At 39.6% G+C, this 19,144-nt stretch overlaps 1 protein-coding gene across 1 annotated transcript in view; it reads right to left on the bottom strand.

Moving 5' to 3' along the window:
- The window catches only part of RAP2A (RAP2A, member of RAS oncogene family), a 34,619-nt gene extending 15,481 nt beyond the window's left edge, over positions 1-19,138 (bottom strand). The window contains exon 1 of the mRNA XM_004386015.2: positions 18,814-19,138. Coding sequence (XP_004386072.1) covers positions 18,814-19,127 — 314 coding nt within the window. The 5' untranslated portion in view covers positions 19,128-19,138. The remainder of the gene's footprint in view (positions 1-18,813) is intronic.
- Between the last annotated feature and the right edge of the window lie 6 nt (positions 19,139-19,144).

The raw sequence follows: 19,144 nt of genomic DNA, 5'->3' as shown, positions 1-19,144 counted from the left end.
ATCCAACAAAGGAAGAGTATCTAGCATCTATAAAGAACTTGCAAAATAGTAAAAGCCAACAAACAATCCAGATAGAAAACAGACAAAAAACATAAACAGACATTCACTAAAGAGGATATACAGATGGCAATAAGCACATGAAAATATGTTCAGCATCATCAGCCATTAAAAAAAAAAAAAAAAAAAAAAACCCATTGCCATTAATTCTGACTCGTAGCAACCCTATAGGACAGAGTAGAACTGCCCCATAGGGTTACCAAGGAACGGCTGGTGGATTCAAACTGCCGACCTTTTGGTTAGCAGACAAGCTCTTTTTTTTTAATTTTTTAAATTTTTCCCCATACAAAAATTTATACATACATTGTTATGTAACTCTAATTGCTCTCTCCATACTGTGACAGCACACTCCTCCTTTCCACCCCTGATTACCCATGTCCATTCAAGCAACTCCTAACCCTCTCTACCTTCCCATCTCACCTCCGGACAGAAGCTTCCGGTTTAGTCTCTTTTGTCTAATTGAGCTAAGAGGCACACTCCTCACGAGTATCACTTTATGTTCTGCAGTCCAGTCCAATCTGTCTGAAGAGCTGGCCTCGGAAATTGTTCTAGTTCTTGGCTGACAGAGAATCCAGGGGCCATGCTTTCTGGGGTTCCTCCAGTCTCAGTCAGAATATTAAGTCTGGTCTTCTTACTAGGATTTGAGTTCTGCACCCCACCTTTCTCCTGCTCCATCCAGGACTCTGTTGTGCTCCCTCTCAGGGTGGTCATTGGTGGTAGCTGGGTACCATCTAGTTCTTCTGGTCTCAGGGTGATGAAGTCTCTGGTTTATGTGGCCCTTTCTGTCTCTTGGGCTAATACTTTCCTTGTGTCTTTGGTGTTCTTCATTCTCTTTTACTCCAAGTGGTTGGGACCAAGTGATGCATCTTAGACGGCCCCTTGCTTTTAAGCTTTTTAAGCTTTTTAGACCCCAGACGCCACTCACCAAAGTAGGATGCAGAACATGTTCTTGATAAACTTTGTTATGCCAATTGACCTAGATGTCCCCTGAAAGCATGGTCCCCAGACCCTGAACCCTGTATGAATGTATGCATCTAGCTGTATACTTAAGATTTGTGTGCTTTATTACATGGAAGTTATACCTCAATAAAAAATAAGTTGAAACAAAAAAAAAGTAAGCTAATTATGTAAATTATTTCCTTATTAAATAGGAATATCATTGTTGTTGTGTGCTGTTGAGTTGATTCTGAGTCATAGCAACCCTATAGGAATAGGAATAGTAAAACAACCTATAAGGCAAACTGAGTGTGCATGCATGTTGATTATGGTGTTTAAATGTGAACACGCTTAAGTCGATCAGTTTATTACGCAGCTGAATACTACTATTCAACTTCAGATTTCTATTTCAGACCTATGCCATTTAATTTATATCCAAAATGGACTACTGGCTAAAAACTGAAAGTATAAGAATACTAACAGTAAAGTACATGCTACTGGAAATAAATATAATAATTATGAAATTTTCTTCACTATGACCATGACTGAAAATGAGAAGAAACGGCTGCAAATGCCCATTAATAATCAGAAAATGGAATGTACGAAGTATGAATCTCGAAAAATTGGAAGTTGTCAAAAATATAAAATGGAGCACTGAAGATATCCGAGGAATTAGTGAGCTGAAATGGACTGGTATTGGCCATTTTGAATTGGAAAATCCTATGGTCTACTATGCTGGGAATGACAAATTGAAGAGGAACAGTATTACATTCATTGTCAAAAAGAACATTTCAAGATCTAATGCTGTCAGGGATAGCAGAATATCCATATGCCTAAAAGAAAGACCAGTTAATGTGACTATTATTCAAATTTATGCAACAACCACTAAGGCCAAAGATGAAGAAATTGAAGATTTTTACAAACTTTTGCAGTCTGAAATTGATCAAATATGTAATCAAGATGCATTGATAATTACTGGTGATTGGGATGCGAATAAAGTTAGAAACAAAGAAGGACTGGTAGTTGGAAAATACGGCTTTGGTGACAGAAACAATGCTGGAGATTGCATGAAAGAATTTCACAAGATCAACTTATTCACTGTAAATAATTTTTTTCAACAACATAAACGGTGACTACACACTATACAGGTGAAATATGCAGTAATCAAATTGCTTACATAGCCCTGGTGGCACACTGGTGAAGAGCTCGGATGTGAACCAAAAGGTTGGCAGATTGACTCCACCAGACGCTCCTTGGAAAACCGTGGGGCAGTTTCACTCTGTCCTATGGAGTTGCTATGAGTCGGAATCGACTCTACGGCAACAAGTTTGCTTTAGTTTTGGTTTTAAATTGACTACATCTGTGGAAAGAGACAATGGAGAAGTTCAGTATCATCAGTCAGAACAAGACTGGGGGCCAACTGAGGAAAAGAACATCAATTGCTCATATGCAAGTTAAGTTGAAGCTGAAGAAAATTAAAACAAGTCCAAGAGAATCAATGTACAACTCTGAGTATATCTTACCTGATTTAAGGGACCATCTAAGGTTTGATGCACTGCACACTAATGACTGAAGACCAGATGGGTTGTAGGATGACATCAAGGACATCATACATGAAGAAAGCAAAAGGTTACTAAAGAGATAGAAAAGAAAAACTCATTGCCATAGAATCAATTCCAACTCAAAGAAGAGACCAAAATGGATGTCAGAAGAGACTCTGAAACTTGCTCTTGAACATACAGTAGCTAAAGCAAATAGAAGAAATAATGAAGTCAAATAATTGAACAGAAAATTTCAAAGGGCAGGTCGAGAAGACAAAGTAAAGTATTATAATGAAATATGCAAAGGCTGAAGTTAAAAAACCAAAATGGAAGAACATGCTTGGCATGTGAAGAAAAAATTCAACCCTAGTGTTGCAATATTGAAAGATTCTATGGGCAAAATATTGAACGACACAGGAAGCATCAAAAGAAGATGGAAGGAATACACAGAATCACTGTACCAAGAAGAATTATTCAACGTTCAACCATTTCAGGAGGTAGCATATGATCAAGAACTGATGGTATTGAAGGAAGAACTCCAAGCTACACTGAAGGCACTGGTGAAAAACAAGGCTCCTGGAATTGACAGAATACCAGTTGAGATGTTTCAACAGATGGATGCAACACTAGAAGCACTCACTTGTCTACGCTAAGAAATCTGGAAGAGAACTACCTGACCAACTGACTGGAAGAGATCCATTTTGGTCCCATTCAAAAGAAAGGTGATCCAACAGAATGGGGAAATTATCAAACAATATCATTAATATCATACACAACTAAAATTTTTCTGAAGATAATTCAAAAGGAATTGTAGCAGTATATTGACAGGGAACTGCCAGAATTTCAAGTCGGATTCTAAAGAGGACGTGGAATAAGGGATATCATTGCTGATGTCAGACAGATCTTGGCTGAAAGCAGAGAATACCAGAAATACTGTGTTTTATTGACTATGCAAAGGCATTTGACTGTGTGAATCATAACAAATTATGGATAATACTGCAAAGAATGGAAATTCCAGAACACTTAATTGTGCTCATGTGGAACCTGCACATAGATCAAGAGGCAGTTGTTCCAACAAAACATGGGGATACTGCATGGTTTAAATAAGGAAAAGGTATGCATCAGGGCTGTATCCTTTCACCATACTTATTCAATCTGTATACTCAGCAAATAATCTGCGAAGCTGGACTTTATGAAGAAGCACAGCGCATCAAGATTGGAGGAAGACTCATTAACAACCTGCGTTATGCAGATGACACAAACTTGCTTGCTGAAAGTGGACTTGAAGTACTGATGAAGATCAAAGAGTACAGCCTTCAGTATGGGTTACACCTCAACACAAAGAAAACAAAAATCCTCACAACTGGACCAATAAGCAACATCATGGTAAACGGAGAAAATATTGAAGTTGTCAAGCGTTTCATTTTACTTGGATCTACAATCAACGTCCATGTAAGCAGCAATCAAGAAATCAAACCATGTATTACAGTGGGCAAATCTGCAGCAAAAGACCTCTTTCAAGTGTTAAAAAGCAAAGATGTCACTTTGGGGACTAAAGTGGGCCCGAAAAAGCCATGGTACTTTCAACCGCCTCATATGCGTGTGAAAGCTGGACAATAAAGAAAGAACTGATGCCCCTGAGTTATGATGTTGGTAAAGAACACTCAACATACCACAGACTTCCAGAACAAACAAATCTGTCTTGGAACAAGCACAGCCAGAGTGCTCCCTGGAAGCTAGGATGGTGAGACTTCATCTCATGTACTTTGGACATGTTATCAGGAGGGAGCAGTCCCTGAAGAAGGACATCATGCTTGGTAGTGGGCCAGTGAAAAAGAGGAAGATGGACTGACACGGTAGCTGCAACAATGGGCTCAAGCATAACAATGATGGTGGGCATGATGCAGGACCGGGCAGTGTTTTGTTCTGCTTCACATGGGGTCACTATGAGTTGGAACCAACTCAACAGCAACTAACAACAACATGACCTTGAGACCCGTAACTCGCATCCCTCTCATCCCAGTTCATACCAGGCACATCAAGATGCCTTAGTACTTCAGATATCTATGTTAAAAAGAGAAACTATAAAGGTGACTACATTTAATCTGGCTTTTGGAGATTATCCACTCCAGTAATGTGTTACTTGTAAGTACTCACAGAAGCCTAAAACCCTGTCATTTAGAAACAAATGCAAAAATTACCTATATCAACCTGATGATTAGTTTATATATTTATCCAAAATAAGGTACACGAAAGCAGTTTTCAGTCTGTTTTTGATACTTAAATGTGAAGTTATCTTTCAGTGTGTATTTTAATGTACATTCAGTCACCAAATAAAAAATGTATCATTTTAAAGTCTGTCAACAAAGCATGCTTCCTCTTAAATAATTTAAAAGGCAGGGGAGATTCAAGCTTGGACACATACAGGAAGAACATGCAGCTTTCATTGTCAAAGGTACGAAGGTGTTCAGATGTAAAACATATATTTTATCTTTGTGAGCATAGAAACATGAAATCTATGCATTAAAAAACAGGTCCAACTATTGTACTTGGAAAGACTAACTATAGTCAATGGCTCAGGAATATGCAAATTACTTGAATTCATATCTAAATTTGTATCTGGATTAAATTATAGGATATATCATCTCGGCACCCCTTCATTTCAGAATCCTTGGTAAAAATCTTTATGAATGAAGAATTCATATGCACCAGGTACACAGTTAACGAAGCTCAACCACAACCATTTTTTGAAGCTATCACCGAATGGAGATTTAAAGATGTTTCAAAGCTATGAAGAGCTATGATTTTTTAGGAACTTCTGAATTATGAATAGGAGAGTACTTATCCTGGGATATTTTTCTACTATTCTAATAGGATCTTAAACCATTTCTCATTTCCAACTCACTAAATGCAAATGGTGTCGTTGTTACACGCCACTGAGTAGATTCCGACTCACAGCGATCCCGTGCGAAACAGAAAGGAATGTTGCCCAGACCTGTGCCATCCCCACAATAATAGGTATGTTTGAGCCCACTCTTACAGCCACTGTGTTGATCCATCCCAATGAGGTTCTTCCTCTTTTTTGCTGACCCTCTACTTTACCAAGCATGACGTCCTTCTCCAGGGTCTGCTCCCTCCTGATAATGTGCAGATGCGAATAGCATCTGTAACATAGCTTCCAGATTATCAGACCAACAGAATTAGTATTTCTTCTCTCCAGCAATAAACTCAGGAGAGGAGCACATATGTTATAAGTGACACGTTGTACCTGGTGGTTCACCTGGCCCAAGATTGATTGGTGATGGCTATCAAAAAGATCTTTTCATCTGAACCAGAAGTAACAGGTGACAGATGGAATAGGTAAAATAAAACACATACACAACAAAGAAAGGAGCTGCTAACTTTCATTAATGGCCGAGATTTTGACACCCAATAGCAGCCAACGCAGAGTGTCAAAGACCAGATATTCTGACAGGATTCGAGCTAACACTGAAGTTAAAAGAAGTCTGAAACAGATAGAAGAAATCACTGTGGGGGCAAGGGAGAGTGGGTGGTAGGCAAAAAGCCTCCCATGGTCTCTACCAGTAATCAGGTACGGGGTGAGAGGCCCTAACGACAGGTCTAGTATAGTAGTGATTACAGGGGATGGGCACAGCTAGAATTATCGGATGCGAGAAAATCTGTCCCTACGTTTTCATTCCCACTACAAAAACCCTTTCATTTCCAAAATAATTCATACCTAAGCTACTGCAGCAGTCTCCTAACTGGTCCCACTTTCAATCCCTCACATCTCCATTTTATCCTATATGCCACCTTCCACAATAATCATCTTAAAACACTGCTTTTACACAGTGGCGGTATGCTAATGACTAGGATCAAAGCACCGGCACAGACTCACTTCCACTGTACTCTACCGGTCAACAGTCACAGACCAGCCCAGAGTCAGGGGGATGGCAAATGGATGCCCCCTCTCAAGAGGCAGTGTCGAAGAATCCGCAGCCATTAAAATCCAGCACGCTATCTTTTAAAATACTTACTGCTAAATGAGCAAAACACCCAGATGAGAAGAATGTGTTTACTCAAATTAACAAATGCAGAACAAAAGGATGCTGGCCAGGTCAAAGCAAGAGATTGTATACACTAGTTGTCACAAAAACGTAAAAAGTGGGATTCAAACTGTCATGATTCTAAAAACAGGAAATCTGAGGTAAGAGTGTAGAATGATTATATAATTTGTTGCCCAAACTGAGACACCTTCAAGATGGAACCAAACCAAAACCAAACCCATTACTGTCGAGTCGATTCTGACTCATGGCAACCCTATAGGACAGAGGAGAACTGCCCCGGAGGGTTTCCAAGGAGCGGCTGGTGGATTCGAACTGCAGACCTTTTGGTGAGCAGCCGTAGCTCTTAACCACTGTGCCATTCAAGGTAGATCAGGGGCGTTATAGATAATTATGCCAGGACAACTGACAGAAACTTTAACTGAAATAGAGACATATTGTCACCTTTGGAGAAAAGGGAATCAATAAAAGTAGTGGTACTTACTCAAAGAAGGAAAATATTTAGGTAATGGTTAGAAACCAATCAGCATTACCTACAAAGAAAAACTTCTGGACTAATTATTTTCATTGGCTATGCTGATGGGAGCAATAAAATAAACCTCCTTCCCCCAGATAGTCCCTGCCTCCGTAAAAGGACAAGTACTTCTCTCAATGAACCAGAAGATATGCTCAGGGTGTCTTTAGGAATAAACATTTTCTGTCATTAAGAGTAGCCTTTTAAAATGTATATACCTCCAAGAGGCATCCTACCAACATGAAGGTACTGATTTGTTAGTACCATCAAGTCAATTCCAACTCATAGTCGAAGCTGCTGGGGGGGTTCGAACTGCTGACCTTTTGGTTAGCAGCTGAGCTCTTAACCACTGCGCCACCAGGGCTCAGTTAGGCAGGGATAGTAAAAACACAGCACCTACCTGCCCCTCTCAGAGTAAATGCTGCCAGTGAATCACAGTGTTCTTCCTGCTGCTCCCACCCTCTGTGGGAGGGATCTTCCCACCTAGCACCCCAGGCAGCAGCTCCATGTACTGAGATGAAAGCTCAATTTACATCCTTCCTCAGTAAAGGTAACAGCACTCCAAAACTGGTTGACAGTATTTGAGAGGAAGAACAGATAGAGGGTTTAAGCAAACATTACTGCTCCTGATGCCAGATAGCTGAAAGACATTTTCTGTGTCATCAGTATTAGGCATAAACTGGATTAACCATTCAGAAATTCTTTTCTCATACCATGCTCTTCAAAAAAATCTTAATTTCTAGTTAGCTTAGATGTAAGCATATGTATATTAAAAAAAAAAACCCCTTGCCATCAAGTTGATTCTGACTCATAGTGACCCTATGGAACAGAGTAGAACTGCCCTATAGGGTTTCTAAGGAGTGGCTGGTGGATTCGAACTGCCAACCTTTTGATTAGCAGCCGAGCTCTTAATCACTGCACTATCATACCAGGGCTCCATACACACACACACACACACACACACACACACACACACACACACACGGATGTATGTATATATACATGTATATACATGTATACATATATACATATATGTATACATGTAACTACTCTTAACAATGGGCATACAGTCCTTCATTATACTAACATTGCTGATAGCCAAAGTTTGTGTGGAGTGTGGGTTCACAAAGCAGAAAAAGAAAATACAGTCTGAGTTCATGTGGGTCACTCAGAGGAAGCGGCAATTAAATTCTGGATAGTATAGTTTTATATACACTTACTTCTCCCTTACCGACTATCTCGTTATCCTACATTTTACATTTACAGCTAGTAAAAAATCTACTTGACTATTGTGCACATTAACAACATACATCTGGCAGGAACAAATGCTGAAGCGCGAGGCGAGAGTGATGCTGGCTGTGACAGTTAAGGTTACGTGTCAACTTGCTTGGGCCGTGATTTTCAGTGGTTTGGCAGTTACGTAATGATGCAGTCAGCCTCCATTTTGTGATCTGATGTGGTCATCCTCCATTTTCACATAATGCTGATTTTCACAGAACAACCTTCTCTTTGGAATATGACCATGCCAGTAAGTGAGGAGTGGGTATATATTACAGTTGGATATTATAGTTCTGTTAAATGCAATTACATATATATATAAAAAGAGAATTTATTCTTCATTTCTTAATCTACATTAGTTTATCCTTGACAGCAAGCTTTTATTTTTAGCTAGTCCTCCACTATCTTCCTCGGGCACTAGCTAACCAGTTCCCTGCCTTCCCTCAGTGTACCATAAGCCAGTTTACTTTTCTAACGCTTTATAAAGTAATAATTCCTCCTAAAACCATTGCACAACCAAGTACAAACGACAAATAAGACTATTTTCAGGGAGGATCAAAACGCACTAAATATGCCAAAATAAACATATAAACGTTGTCATCAGTCTTACAGACAAATATCTGACCTTTTATAATGAGTAAGAATTCATTAAAAATTCCTTGGAAAAGGTGGCCTAATAAAAGCAATGTTTTTGGTGGAAACAATTTTTGAAACTTAGAGATCAAATTATTTAAAAATGTGTGTGAGTGTGTGTAATTAATTCAGCCTGTCAAATATAGATTCATTGATAGTACCTGTTAGCATACCAGAAGGACAAAGATAGTATCTTGTACTTATTCTGCATAATGCCCAGGGCAATGTTATGCAAATGAGGTGGCTTAAACCATATTATTTGATGTTGACAAATGATATGATGACTTTTATACAAAGACAGATAAAACTTTTTCCAGAATCAATTTATTAAAAAGCTTTGTCAACACGTTACTTATATATCTAGCCATAAAGACTAGTTTAGTTATGAATGATTTTTAGTATTCATAAAAAGGTCTATGATTATCATCAACTTTTAGAAAGAAATATGTTATTCAACAAATGCTTAATATCATGTGTCTGACTTCTTAAAGTATTTTTTTATATTTAAAGTATATGTACAGTCGTCCCTGGGTATCCGCGGGGGACTGTTTCCAGGATCCCCTTGCAGATACCAAAATGCGCAGATGCTCAAGTCCCTTACATAAAATGGCGTAGTATTTGCATATCACCTACACACATTCTCCTGTATACTTTAAATCATCTCTAGGTGTATTCAGAATTTAGAAAAAAAACTCTTAAATCAAAAAACAGAGAAAGTCACTCTAAGATTTCTTTTACAGAGAGCTATAAAGAGACCTAGTAAAGAAGAAAATACTCGTATGTGCTAAATTATTAATATGATGTAGAATTTACACATTTGAATTATTAATTTTTAAGGGGATCCTCCTAGGAACCCACGAGAAGTGACACTCCTATATGTTTTAAGTAAAAGTTTGCAATGTTTCTCTTGGGTAACTTCACTAAGTGATTTTAAGGTATCTATACTTATGGTCGAAGACCTGGCAGCAGAGTGGTTAAGAGCTCAGCTGCTAACCAAAAGGTTGGCAGTTCGAACCCACCAGCCGCTCCCTGGAAACCCTATGGGGCAGTTCTATTTTGCTCTATAGCATCACCGTTAGTCAGAATTGAAATGGTGGCAATGGGTTTTTTGGTTTTGGGTTATAATTATGGTCATCTTCATCTATTTTAATGTCTTATGGGGATTGCTAAATCAATGTAGTCCCAGACTGATGCAGCAAAACTCTTTTAAAGATTCATTTCTCAAATTTTCACAGCACCCTGCAGCAATAATGGATAGTCCTAGTAATCACGCATTCTAGTTTGAATACTACTACATCCATTTCTCTGTTCTAAGCAGGGCTTTGAACTGGTTCATTTTGGTTCAAACCCCTGCTGAGAATTTACATTTCCACCCCAGATACACTGAGTCAGAATTTACATTCTAACAAGATCCCCAGGTGATTCTTAAGTATAATAAATTTTGAGAACCACTGCTCTACTAGTGGTTCTCAGAACTGGTCCTTAAACAGCAGCATTAGTATTGCCTGGGAACTTGTTAGAAATGCAAATTCTCAGCAGGGGTCCAAACCAGAATGAACCGAATGGAAGCCCTGGTTCTAAGTTTTTCACAAGGCAGGAGCTATCCTGCTTTACTAGAAGGAATAAAATTATGTGGGAAACATGTCTTTACATTTTTACTATTCAAAACAAATAATAATAAATGATCCCTCAAAAGATAGACTTTATGTATCTTTTTGTTCAGTAACTAAATGCTATCTTTCTTTGTCCACCACTTATCTGTCAGTTTGTCACACGGGTGGCCTGAGTGTTGCTGTGATGCTGGAAGCTATGCCATTGGTATTTCAAATACCAGCAGGGTCACCCACGGTGGACAGTTTCAGTGGAGCCTCCAGACTAAGACAGACTAGGAAGAAGGACCTAGCAATCCATTCCCGAAAAAGACTGGCCAGTGAAAACTTTATGGATGGCAGTAGAACACTGTCTGATACAGTGCCAGATGATAAGGTTGGAGGCACTCAAAATACAACTGGGAAAGAGCTGCCTCCTCAAAGCAGCACTGACCTTAATGACACAGACGGAGTAAAGCTTTCGGGACCTTCATGTGCTGATGTGGCACAACAGAAAATGAGAAGAAACCGCTGTAAACATCCATTAGCAATCAGAATGTGGAATGTACGAAGTCTGAATCAAGGATTATTGGAAGTCATCAAGAATGAAATGGAATACATAAAGATCGACATCCTAGGCATCAGTGAGCTGAAATTGACTGGTATCGGCCATACTGAATCAGACAATCATACAGTCTATTATACTGGGAGTGACAGATTGCAGAGGAATGGCATTGCATTCATTGTCAGAAAGAACATTTCAAGATCTATCCTTAAGTACAACACTGTCATCGACAGCTTACGTGGAAGACCAGTTAATACGACTATTATTCAAATTTATGCTCCAGCCACTAACGCTAAATGTGAAGAAAGTGAAGATTTTTACCAACTTCTGCAGTCTGAAATTGATCAAACATGCAATCAACATGCAATGACAATTACTGGTGATTGAAATGTGGAAGTTGGAAACAAAGAAGATGGATTAGTAGTTGGAAAATATGGTCTTGGTGACAGAAATGCTGCTGGAGATTGCATGATAGAATTTTGCAAGACCTGACAACATCTTTCTTTGTAACAGATGAAGCATTTACTAACTCATGTTGGGAAGTATTTCATTTTAGTAATCTTACACAGCATTGGTAGAAACTGGAAAAGCAGGAGAGAGAAGATAAAAGTTGTTTCAAAATATTAAGAAGATAATTACATTTATTTTTTCTTTGAGGAAGATATTCTAGCACAGCAGTTTTCAAAAGATGTGTCATGAGATCAATTTAGTGGGCCATAAAAAAAAGCATTTAAAAACCACAAAGCAGAGTAAGACAGAAAAGAAAAAAATACAAAGTATAATACAAGCTATATACCAAAAAACCCCACTGCCATCAAGTTGGTTGTGACTCACAGCGACCCTATATGACAGAGTAGAACTGCCCCACAGGGTTTCCAAGGTTGTAAATCTTTACGGAAGCAGACTGCCACATCTTTCTTCCTCAGAGTGGATGGTCAGTTCCAACTGGTGACCTCTTGCTTAGCAGATGAGTGCTTCACCACTGCGCCACCAGGGCTCCCTAGAAGCTGAATACCAAGCCCTAACCTTTATTTTATGGAGTTTGGTTTCAGTTGTGTGTGTATACGCACGTGCGTCCACTAGGTCACAAAGCAGAATGTATTTCTTACTGAGAGCCACGGTTAGAGAACTGGAAGGCCACGTGTTTGAGCGGATCAACAGAAACAAATAGAGATAAATCTGTTATTTTTTCAGTATTTTGTTATTTGACAGACAATAGTTTAATAAACAATGATTATAAGTCACCAGATCTAAAAACAAACCCATTGCCGTCTAGTCGATTCCTACTCACAGTGACCCTACAGGACAGAGTAGAACTGCCCCAGAGGGTTTCCAAGGCGCGGCTGGTGGATATGAACTGCCAGCCTTGCAGTTAGCAGCCAAGCTCTTAACTACTTGCCACCAGGGCTCCTTAAGTCACCATATTACGCCCTAAAATATCAACTTCGGTATGTTTTAAAATCTTAAACATACTCAAGAAAGCAAAACAACAACAAAGACCCACCTATCCAATTCTGTGATAAGTACATCTCAGCATTTTAAATTAAAAAGAATGCGTAATTTAAAAGTATACTTAATTTTCATGCTGTGATCTATTTTAATAACTTATTTGGACAGAATTTTCAGCAACGTATGATTAGTTCAACTCAAACAGGCTTCATCGACATTAAGTAACTAAATGCAGCAAACTTCCCAAGACTTCCAATGTTGAATTGTTACTGCATTTCCCAAACCATGACTTCAATATACTTTATTTTCACTCACATAAAGTGTGCCTTCTATGTTTGTTTGCCAAGCGTGCCCCCCTCCATGCGAGGTATTTTCCTGAGTCCCACTATACCAAATTTTTTTTTTTTTTTTTTACACGTTGCTGTAAAAAAAAAAAAAAAATTAGCATAGCGTGCTTAGGAAAATACCTTATGGGGGTAGGGTGTGGTTGGCAAACAAATGTAGAAGGTATGAGTTATTTATGTAACAATATAGCAATATGCTGTTGATATTTGACTCAGCCACTCAATAATCTTATTTTGACTCACACTTAAAATACTTTATTTCATTTCGTGCCGCTTAAGTAGCATTTTTTAAAAAATCAGACTAACAGTTTTTTTTTTAAATTGTGTTAAATATACAGGCAACAAAACATTTGCCATTTCTACAGTTATTTGTTTTTTATTCGAGTTTTCCTACAAGAAAAAAAGTGAAATAGTTGGAGTACTAGCTCCAGTATTTCCAGAGGTTTCAATCTTCTAGAAGTATAAAACTAAATCTACTTAGTATTCCCTATGTACTATGATGAAATCTTAAGCAACCTGAATTATGTTACTTTAGGAATTCTGATACCCTTAAGCTTTATTAATAACCTTATATTTTACTTACACACTTTAATGAAAATGTAGATGTGTAAAATCATAGCATTACCATTACTGATATCATTCTACTAAAAAGCTCAGTTTGATATGGTGAAGCATAAAGGTATCTTTAAGAAACTGTTCTCTGCCAGGCTGAAAAGAATTATTAATGGAAAGAACCATAACTATCAAAGAAACAAATACATATAACATATGACATATTCCTGCATACCATTAGAGTTTCATGGTAAATTTCCTACAGAAATACTATGTCTATATTGTTACTTTTCTAACTATTCTGTCTCCACCAGTTTTACCTTACTTGAAAGTCTACTCATATTTAAACTCAAGTATTTTTTTCCAAAAAATTTGGAATGCTCATAACTCTTTTTATACCATACCCACTGCCCTCGAGTCGATTCCAACTCATAGCGACCCCACAGGGTTTCCAAGGCTGTAAATCTCTACGGAAGCAAGTGCCACATCTTTCTCTCGCGGTGTCACTGGTGGTTTCAAACTGCCGCCCTTTCGGTTAGCAGTCGAGCACCTTAACCACTGTGCCACCCGGGCTCCTTTTTATACCATAGGTCTGAAAAATATATGTAAGGAAACAGTCAGCGGGGACAGATGGAGAGAGACAGATAAAAGGGAAAAGTGGAAACAGAAGCAAAGGAAACCCTCAGGTGGATCCATACAGCCTTCCCTGAGAGCTTAGGTTCTAAACACAGGACTAAGAGAAAAGTTGAATAAAATAGAAGTTACCCTTGAAAATAAACCCCTTCAATTAAGTATGGTGCACATGGTTTTATGGAAACAAAGTTCTTGGAAGTATATACAAATGTACGATATACGCATTATAGTGTGCTGTATGTAATTTCCCAGATCACATATAGAGAGAGTAGGTTTCGACTCACAGCGACCCTATGTACAACAGAATGAAACACTGCCCGGTCCTGTGCCATCCTCACAATTGTTGCTACGCTTGAGTCCAATGTTGCAGTCACTGCGTCAGTCCATCTCGTTGAGGGTCTTCCTCTTTTTTGCTGACCTTCTACCAAGCATGATGTCCTTCTCCTGATAACATGTCCAAAGCATGTGAGATGAAGTCTTACCATCCTTACTTCTAAGGAGCATTCTGGCTATACTTTTTCCAAGACAAACTTGTTCGTTCTGCAGTTCATGGTATAGTCAACATTCTTCAACAACACACAGAATCATCAACTCTTCTTCGGTCTTCCTTATTCATTGTCCAGCTTTCACGTGCACATGAGGCAACTGAAAACACCATGGCTTGGGGCAGGCGCACCTTAGTCCTCAAAGGGACATCTTTGCTTTTTAACCCTTTATTAAAGAGGACTTTTGCAGCAGATTTTCCCAACGCAATATGTTGTTTGATTTCTTGACCGCTGCTTCCATGGGTGTTGATTGTGGATCCAAGTAAAATGAAATCCTTGACAACTTCAATCTTTTCTCCACTTATCAGGAATGTTTTAGATACAGTGGGTTAGATACATTATTAAAATTAATTTCACCTCTCATTTTACTTTTTTAAAAGTCAGCTACTAGAAAATTTAAATTACATTTAGGGCTTTGATTACACTCTGTTGAATGACACTGCCCTAAACCAAAGATTAGATATTGAATTTGCCAGTAAATGCTAAGGTGAAAGGCTGCCTGACACAGAAGAAAAGAGGCGAGTACACGGATTCACACAGATGTTGGTTTCAATCTCCTCCCCATCACGGACTGGTCTTGGGGAAAGGTATTAAGTCTCTTTCCTCTTCAGTTAGGTCATCTGCATTATGGTATTATTGAATATCCCAGAACAACTGCTATACTTATTCTATAGAACAGCTGGCTGGCACAGAATGGGCAGAGGAGAGGGAACAATTATTGAATATTTCCTACAGTAACTGGTTAATTTAAAAATGAGTCCCACAAGAGTAGAAAATTCACTTATTTGAAAACTATGTTTCATCCTCTTTAAGTGGGAGGAGGGGTAAAGAACTAACACACTGAGTGCCTATTTTAGCATAATATATGCTTTATACATTGTAGAATACATAATAGACACAGATCCTTTCTTTCAATTTCATTTTTCTATAATATGCTATATGCTGGGAAGCCAGGGGAGCCCTGGTGGTACAGTGGTTAAGAGCTCAGCTGCTAACTAAAAGGCTGACAGTTCAAATCCACCAGCTGCTCCTTGGAAACCCTGTGAGGTAGTTCTACTCTGTCCTACAGGATCACCGTGAGTCCGAACTGACTCATTAGCAAAGGGTTTTTTGGTAAGCTTTGGGAAGCCAGATGATGAGGTGAGAGTGAGGTATCAAATAATATGACATAAACATAAGGGTCTAAGTGGTTCTTCATGGAGAAAATGGTTGAATTCCAGTGAAATGAGTTGATGAATTGCCTCCCAAAAAAATGTGTGTATCTATTTGGCTGGGCCATGATTCCCAGTATTGTGTGGTTGTTCTCCATTTTGTGATTGTAATTTTATGTTAGAGGATTAGGTTGGGATTGTAACACCCTTACCCAGGTCCCATCCCTGATCCAATGTAAAAGGAGTTTCCCTGGGGTGTGGCCTGCACCACCTTTTATCTTATAAAAGATAAAAGGGAAGCAAGCAGAGAGTTGGGAAGCTCATACCACCAAGAAAGCAGTGCCAGGAGCAGAGTACATCCTTTGGACCCGAGGTTCCTACGCTGAGATGCTCCCAGACCAAGGGAAGACTGATGTATCACAAGGACCTTCATCCAGAGCCGACAGAGAGAGAAAGCCTTCCCCTGGAGCCGGCACCCTGAATCCAGACTTCTAGCCTACTGGACTGTGAGAGAATAAACTTCTCTTTGTTAAAGGCATGCATGCACGTGTGGTATTTCTGTTATAGCAGCATTAGATGACTAAGACAGGTGGGGTATCAAATAACAGGACATAAATGTAAGGGTCTAAGTGGTTCTTCATGGAGAAAATGGTTGAAGTCCAGTGAAATGAGTTGATGAACTCCACTTCAGCTGATCACTGGTCTTTTTACATCAAGAAGGGAAATCAGCGAGTGAAGTGATATGCAGGCAAGTCAAATTTTCTCTAATTCTCTACCCTCCCCCACCCCACCACCACAGCGCAGGAGTTGTTCCAGGTCACCAATTTGACACCAAAACATTATACACTGAGAAAAATAATCTACACTAAATAAGAAACTACAGAATTTTTTGGACTATACTATCCAATGGTATTTTGTCTGCTATTCTGTTGGAAACCCTGGTGGTGTAGTGGTTAAGAGCTATGGCTGCTAACCAAAAGGCTGGCAGTTCAAATCCATCAGCTGCTCCTTGGAAACCCTGTGAGGCAGTTCTACCCTGCCCTATAGGGTCACTATGAGTCAGAATTGACTCAATGGCAACAGGTTGGATTTTTTTGGTTAGGCTTGTGCCAATAGGTTTTCTCTGGGTACGTGACCTTATAACGTATATGTGTATCTTTATATGCACATATTAAAATGGGAGGAGTGGGGCAGTTGGGGCATTTACTTGGATTACTACTTGATGTATGTATTTGGTCAAACATTGAGATGTGACAATGTGTTAGACTTCTCTGTTCTGTAGATTTTTTTGTGTTTTAACTGAGTGGTGCTGGGGTGGGGTGGTGGAGTATAGTTAAGCATTTGAATCCCTTGAATGGCATAGCCCCTTAAATGTCGTGTACATACCAAGTTCAACACCAAAACTGCTCATCTGTTAACCATAAACAACTTGAAGATATTAAGACTGGAGAAATAAAAGGCTATCAGAGTCACCGATCTTAGCAACAGAGGCCATGAAAACATTCACTTTATTCTAGTTTGAAATTAAACTGAAGAAATAACACAAAACTTTCATTTAGCTATTAAAGGGCATACTCATTTGGTTAAGGGGGGGAGTGGGGAGAGGGCTTCCCCTTGAATCTCGTATGCTGCATTAAAAATCCACCGCTTATAATGAGGGGTTTTTTGTTTTTTTTTAAGTGAAATATAATGAGTTTTTGAGCAGTCCTGAGTACGTGGGACTTTCTTCTTGCTCTTTCAAAATCAGCAGACTCAAGCTGCCTGATAATGTGATTGTGCTCCCAGTAAACTTGGAACTATCTTTCAGCATCTGTCTTCAAAATGTATGGCTACAGGTGGAATTGGGCAGGAAAAACAAAAGGACGTTAAATGAACAAGACTATCTGCAAAGATCGACTCATAGTAAGAAACAGACAAACTGATCTATAATTAAACAATAATTAGGAAAACTTGCTAAAACTCTGAACTAAGACAGTAACACTTCAAATGCTTGAAATTAAAGGGAAAAATATAGTCAGTCAACTTAATAAAAAACAAACATTATGTCATTTAAACTATCAGCCGTAACTTTTCAGAAAAGAGTTTATATCAGCAAAGAGCTTATTTGCATTAAGTTTAAATCAGTTAATACTTAAAACACACATTAGAAGAGTCTTCTGTTTCATTTCCAGGAAAGGCCTCTGGGGGGGGAGGTCAGATGAAAACAACACAAAATGGAAGAAAAAAGCATTTCCCTAAAGAATTAAGCAACATTTCTTTTAATTAGTAAATGGTGTATTCGTGCATCTAGATGCCAACACTCTTGCAACCCCACTGAGTTCTTACGTCTTCAAATAACATGACAATCTGTCTTTAAAGTTTCGCACTAAATGAGAGTTGATTTTTGTAAAACGCATTTGCACCATTAAATCTTTTCTGAGATGATAAAGGTCTCTTTGCTCTCGATCTGACATTTTTACAGTAAACGTGTGAGCAGTTTTTGCTGTCAATATTGCAAAGGTAGTTTTTTTGGGGGGCGGGGGGCGGTTCGGTCTGAAAATGTCTTGCCTATACTTCAACTATCCTCTTCCCGATACAAATCTATCCATCCCTTTGCCCCCTGCAAGTTTTAAACTTTGTTTCCTTTAGGGTTCTGTACAAGCGCTCCTAAGACTGTCCAAGAGACAAAGAGCTGTGCTGTGGGTTAACGGGATGCCAAATTTTAGTTGTGAAACAAAGCACTCGAATTCGAGCTACAAATAATGACGATGATGGTGGGGATGGCAATAAAAACAAAACAGAAAACCTCTCCCCAGACAGCTCCCTCTACACGCGAACCCACGCGGGGGAGTTGTGGCCCTGGGACAATCACTCCCCAGTCCAGCCCTGGAGCCTCGTTTGGGGCCGTCCCGGCGGGACCCCGGGCTCCGCTCCCTCCGGAAGGGACTCTCGCGCCCGCCCGGCCCGCGCGCGGCCCTCTCACCGCTTCACGCGGATGATCTGGTCCCGCATGGGCTTGATGTCCTGGAAGCTCTGCTGGTTGACAAGGCTGTAGACGAGGATGAAGCCCTGGCCGTTCTTGATGTACAGGTCCCGCATGGACGCGAACTGCTCGGTGCCCGCCGTGTCCAGGATCTCCAGCACCGACGGGGACGAGTCCACCTCGATCTCCTTGCGGTAGAAGTCCTCGATGGTGGGGTCGTACTTCTCGATGAACGTGCCGGTCACGAACTGCACGGTCAGGGCGGATTTGCCCACGCCGCCCGAGCCCAGCACCACCACTTTGTACTCGCGCATCGTCCCTCCGCTGCTGC

Source organism: Trichechus manatus, unplaced genomic scaffold (genome assembly GCF_000243295.1).
Source record: "Trichechus manatus latirostris isolate Lorelei unplaced genomic scaffold, TriManLat1.0 scaffold00153, whole genome shotgun sequence".
Lineage (NCBI taxonomy): Eukaryota > Metazoa > Chordata > Mammalia > Sirenia > Trichechidae > Trichechus > Trichechus manatus.
Note: the sequence above shows the minus strand (reverse complement) of the source record. Positions and strands in the feature narration are given on the sequence as shown.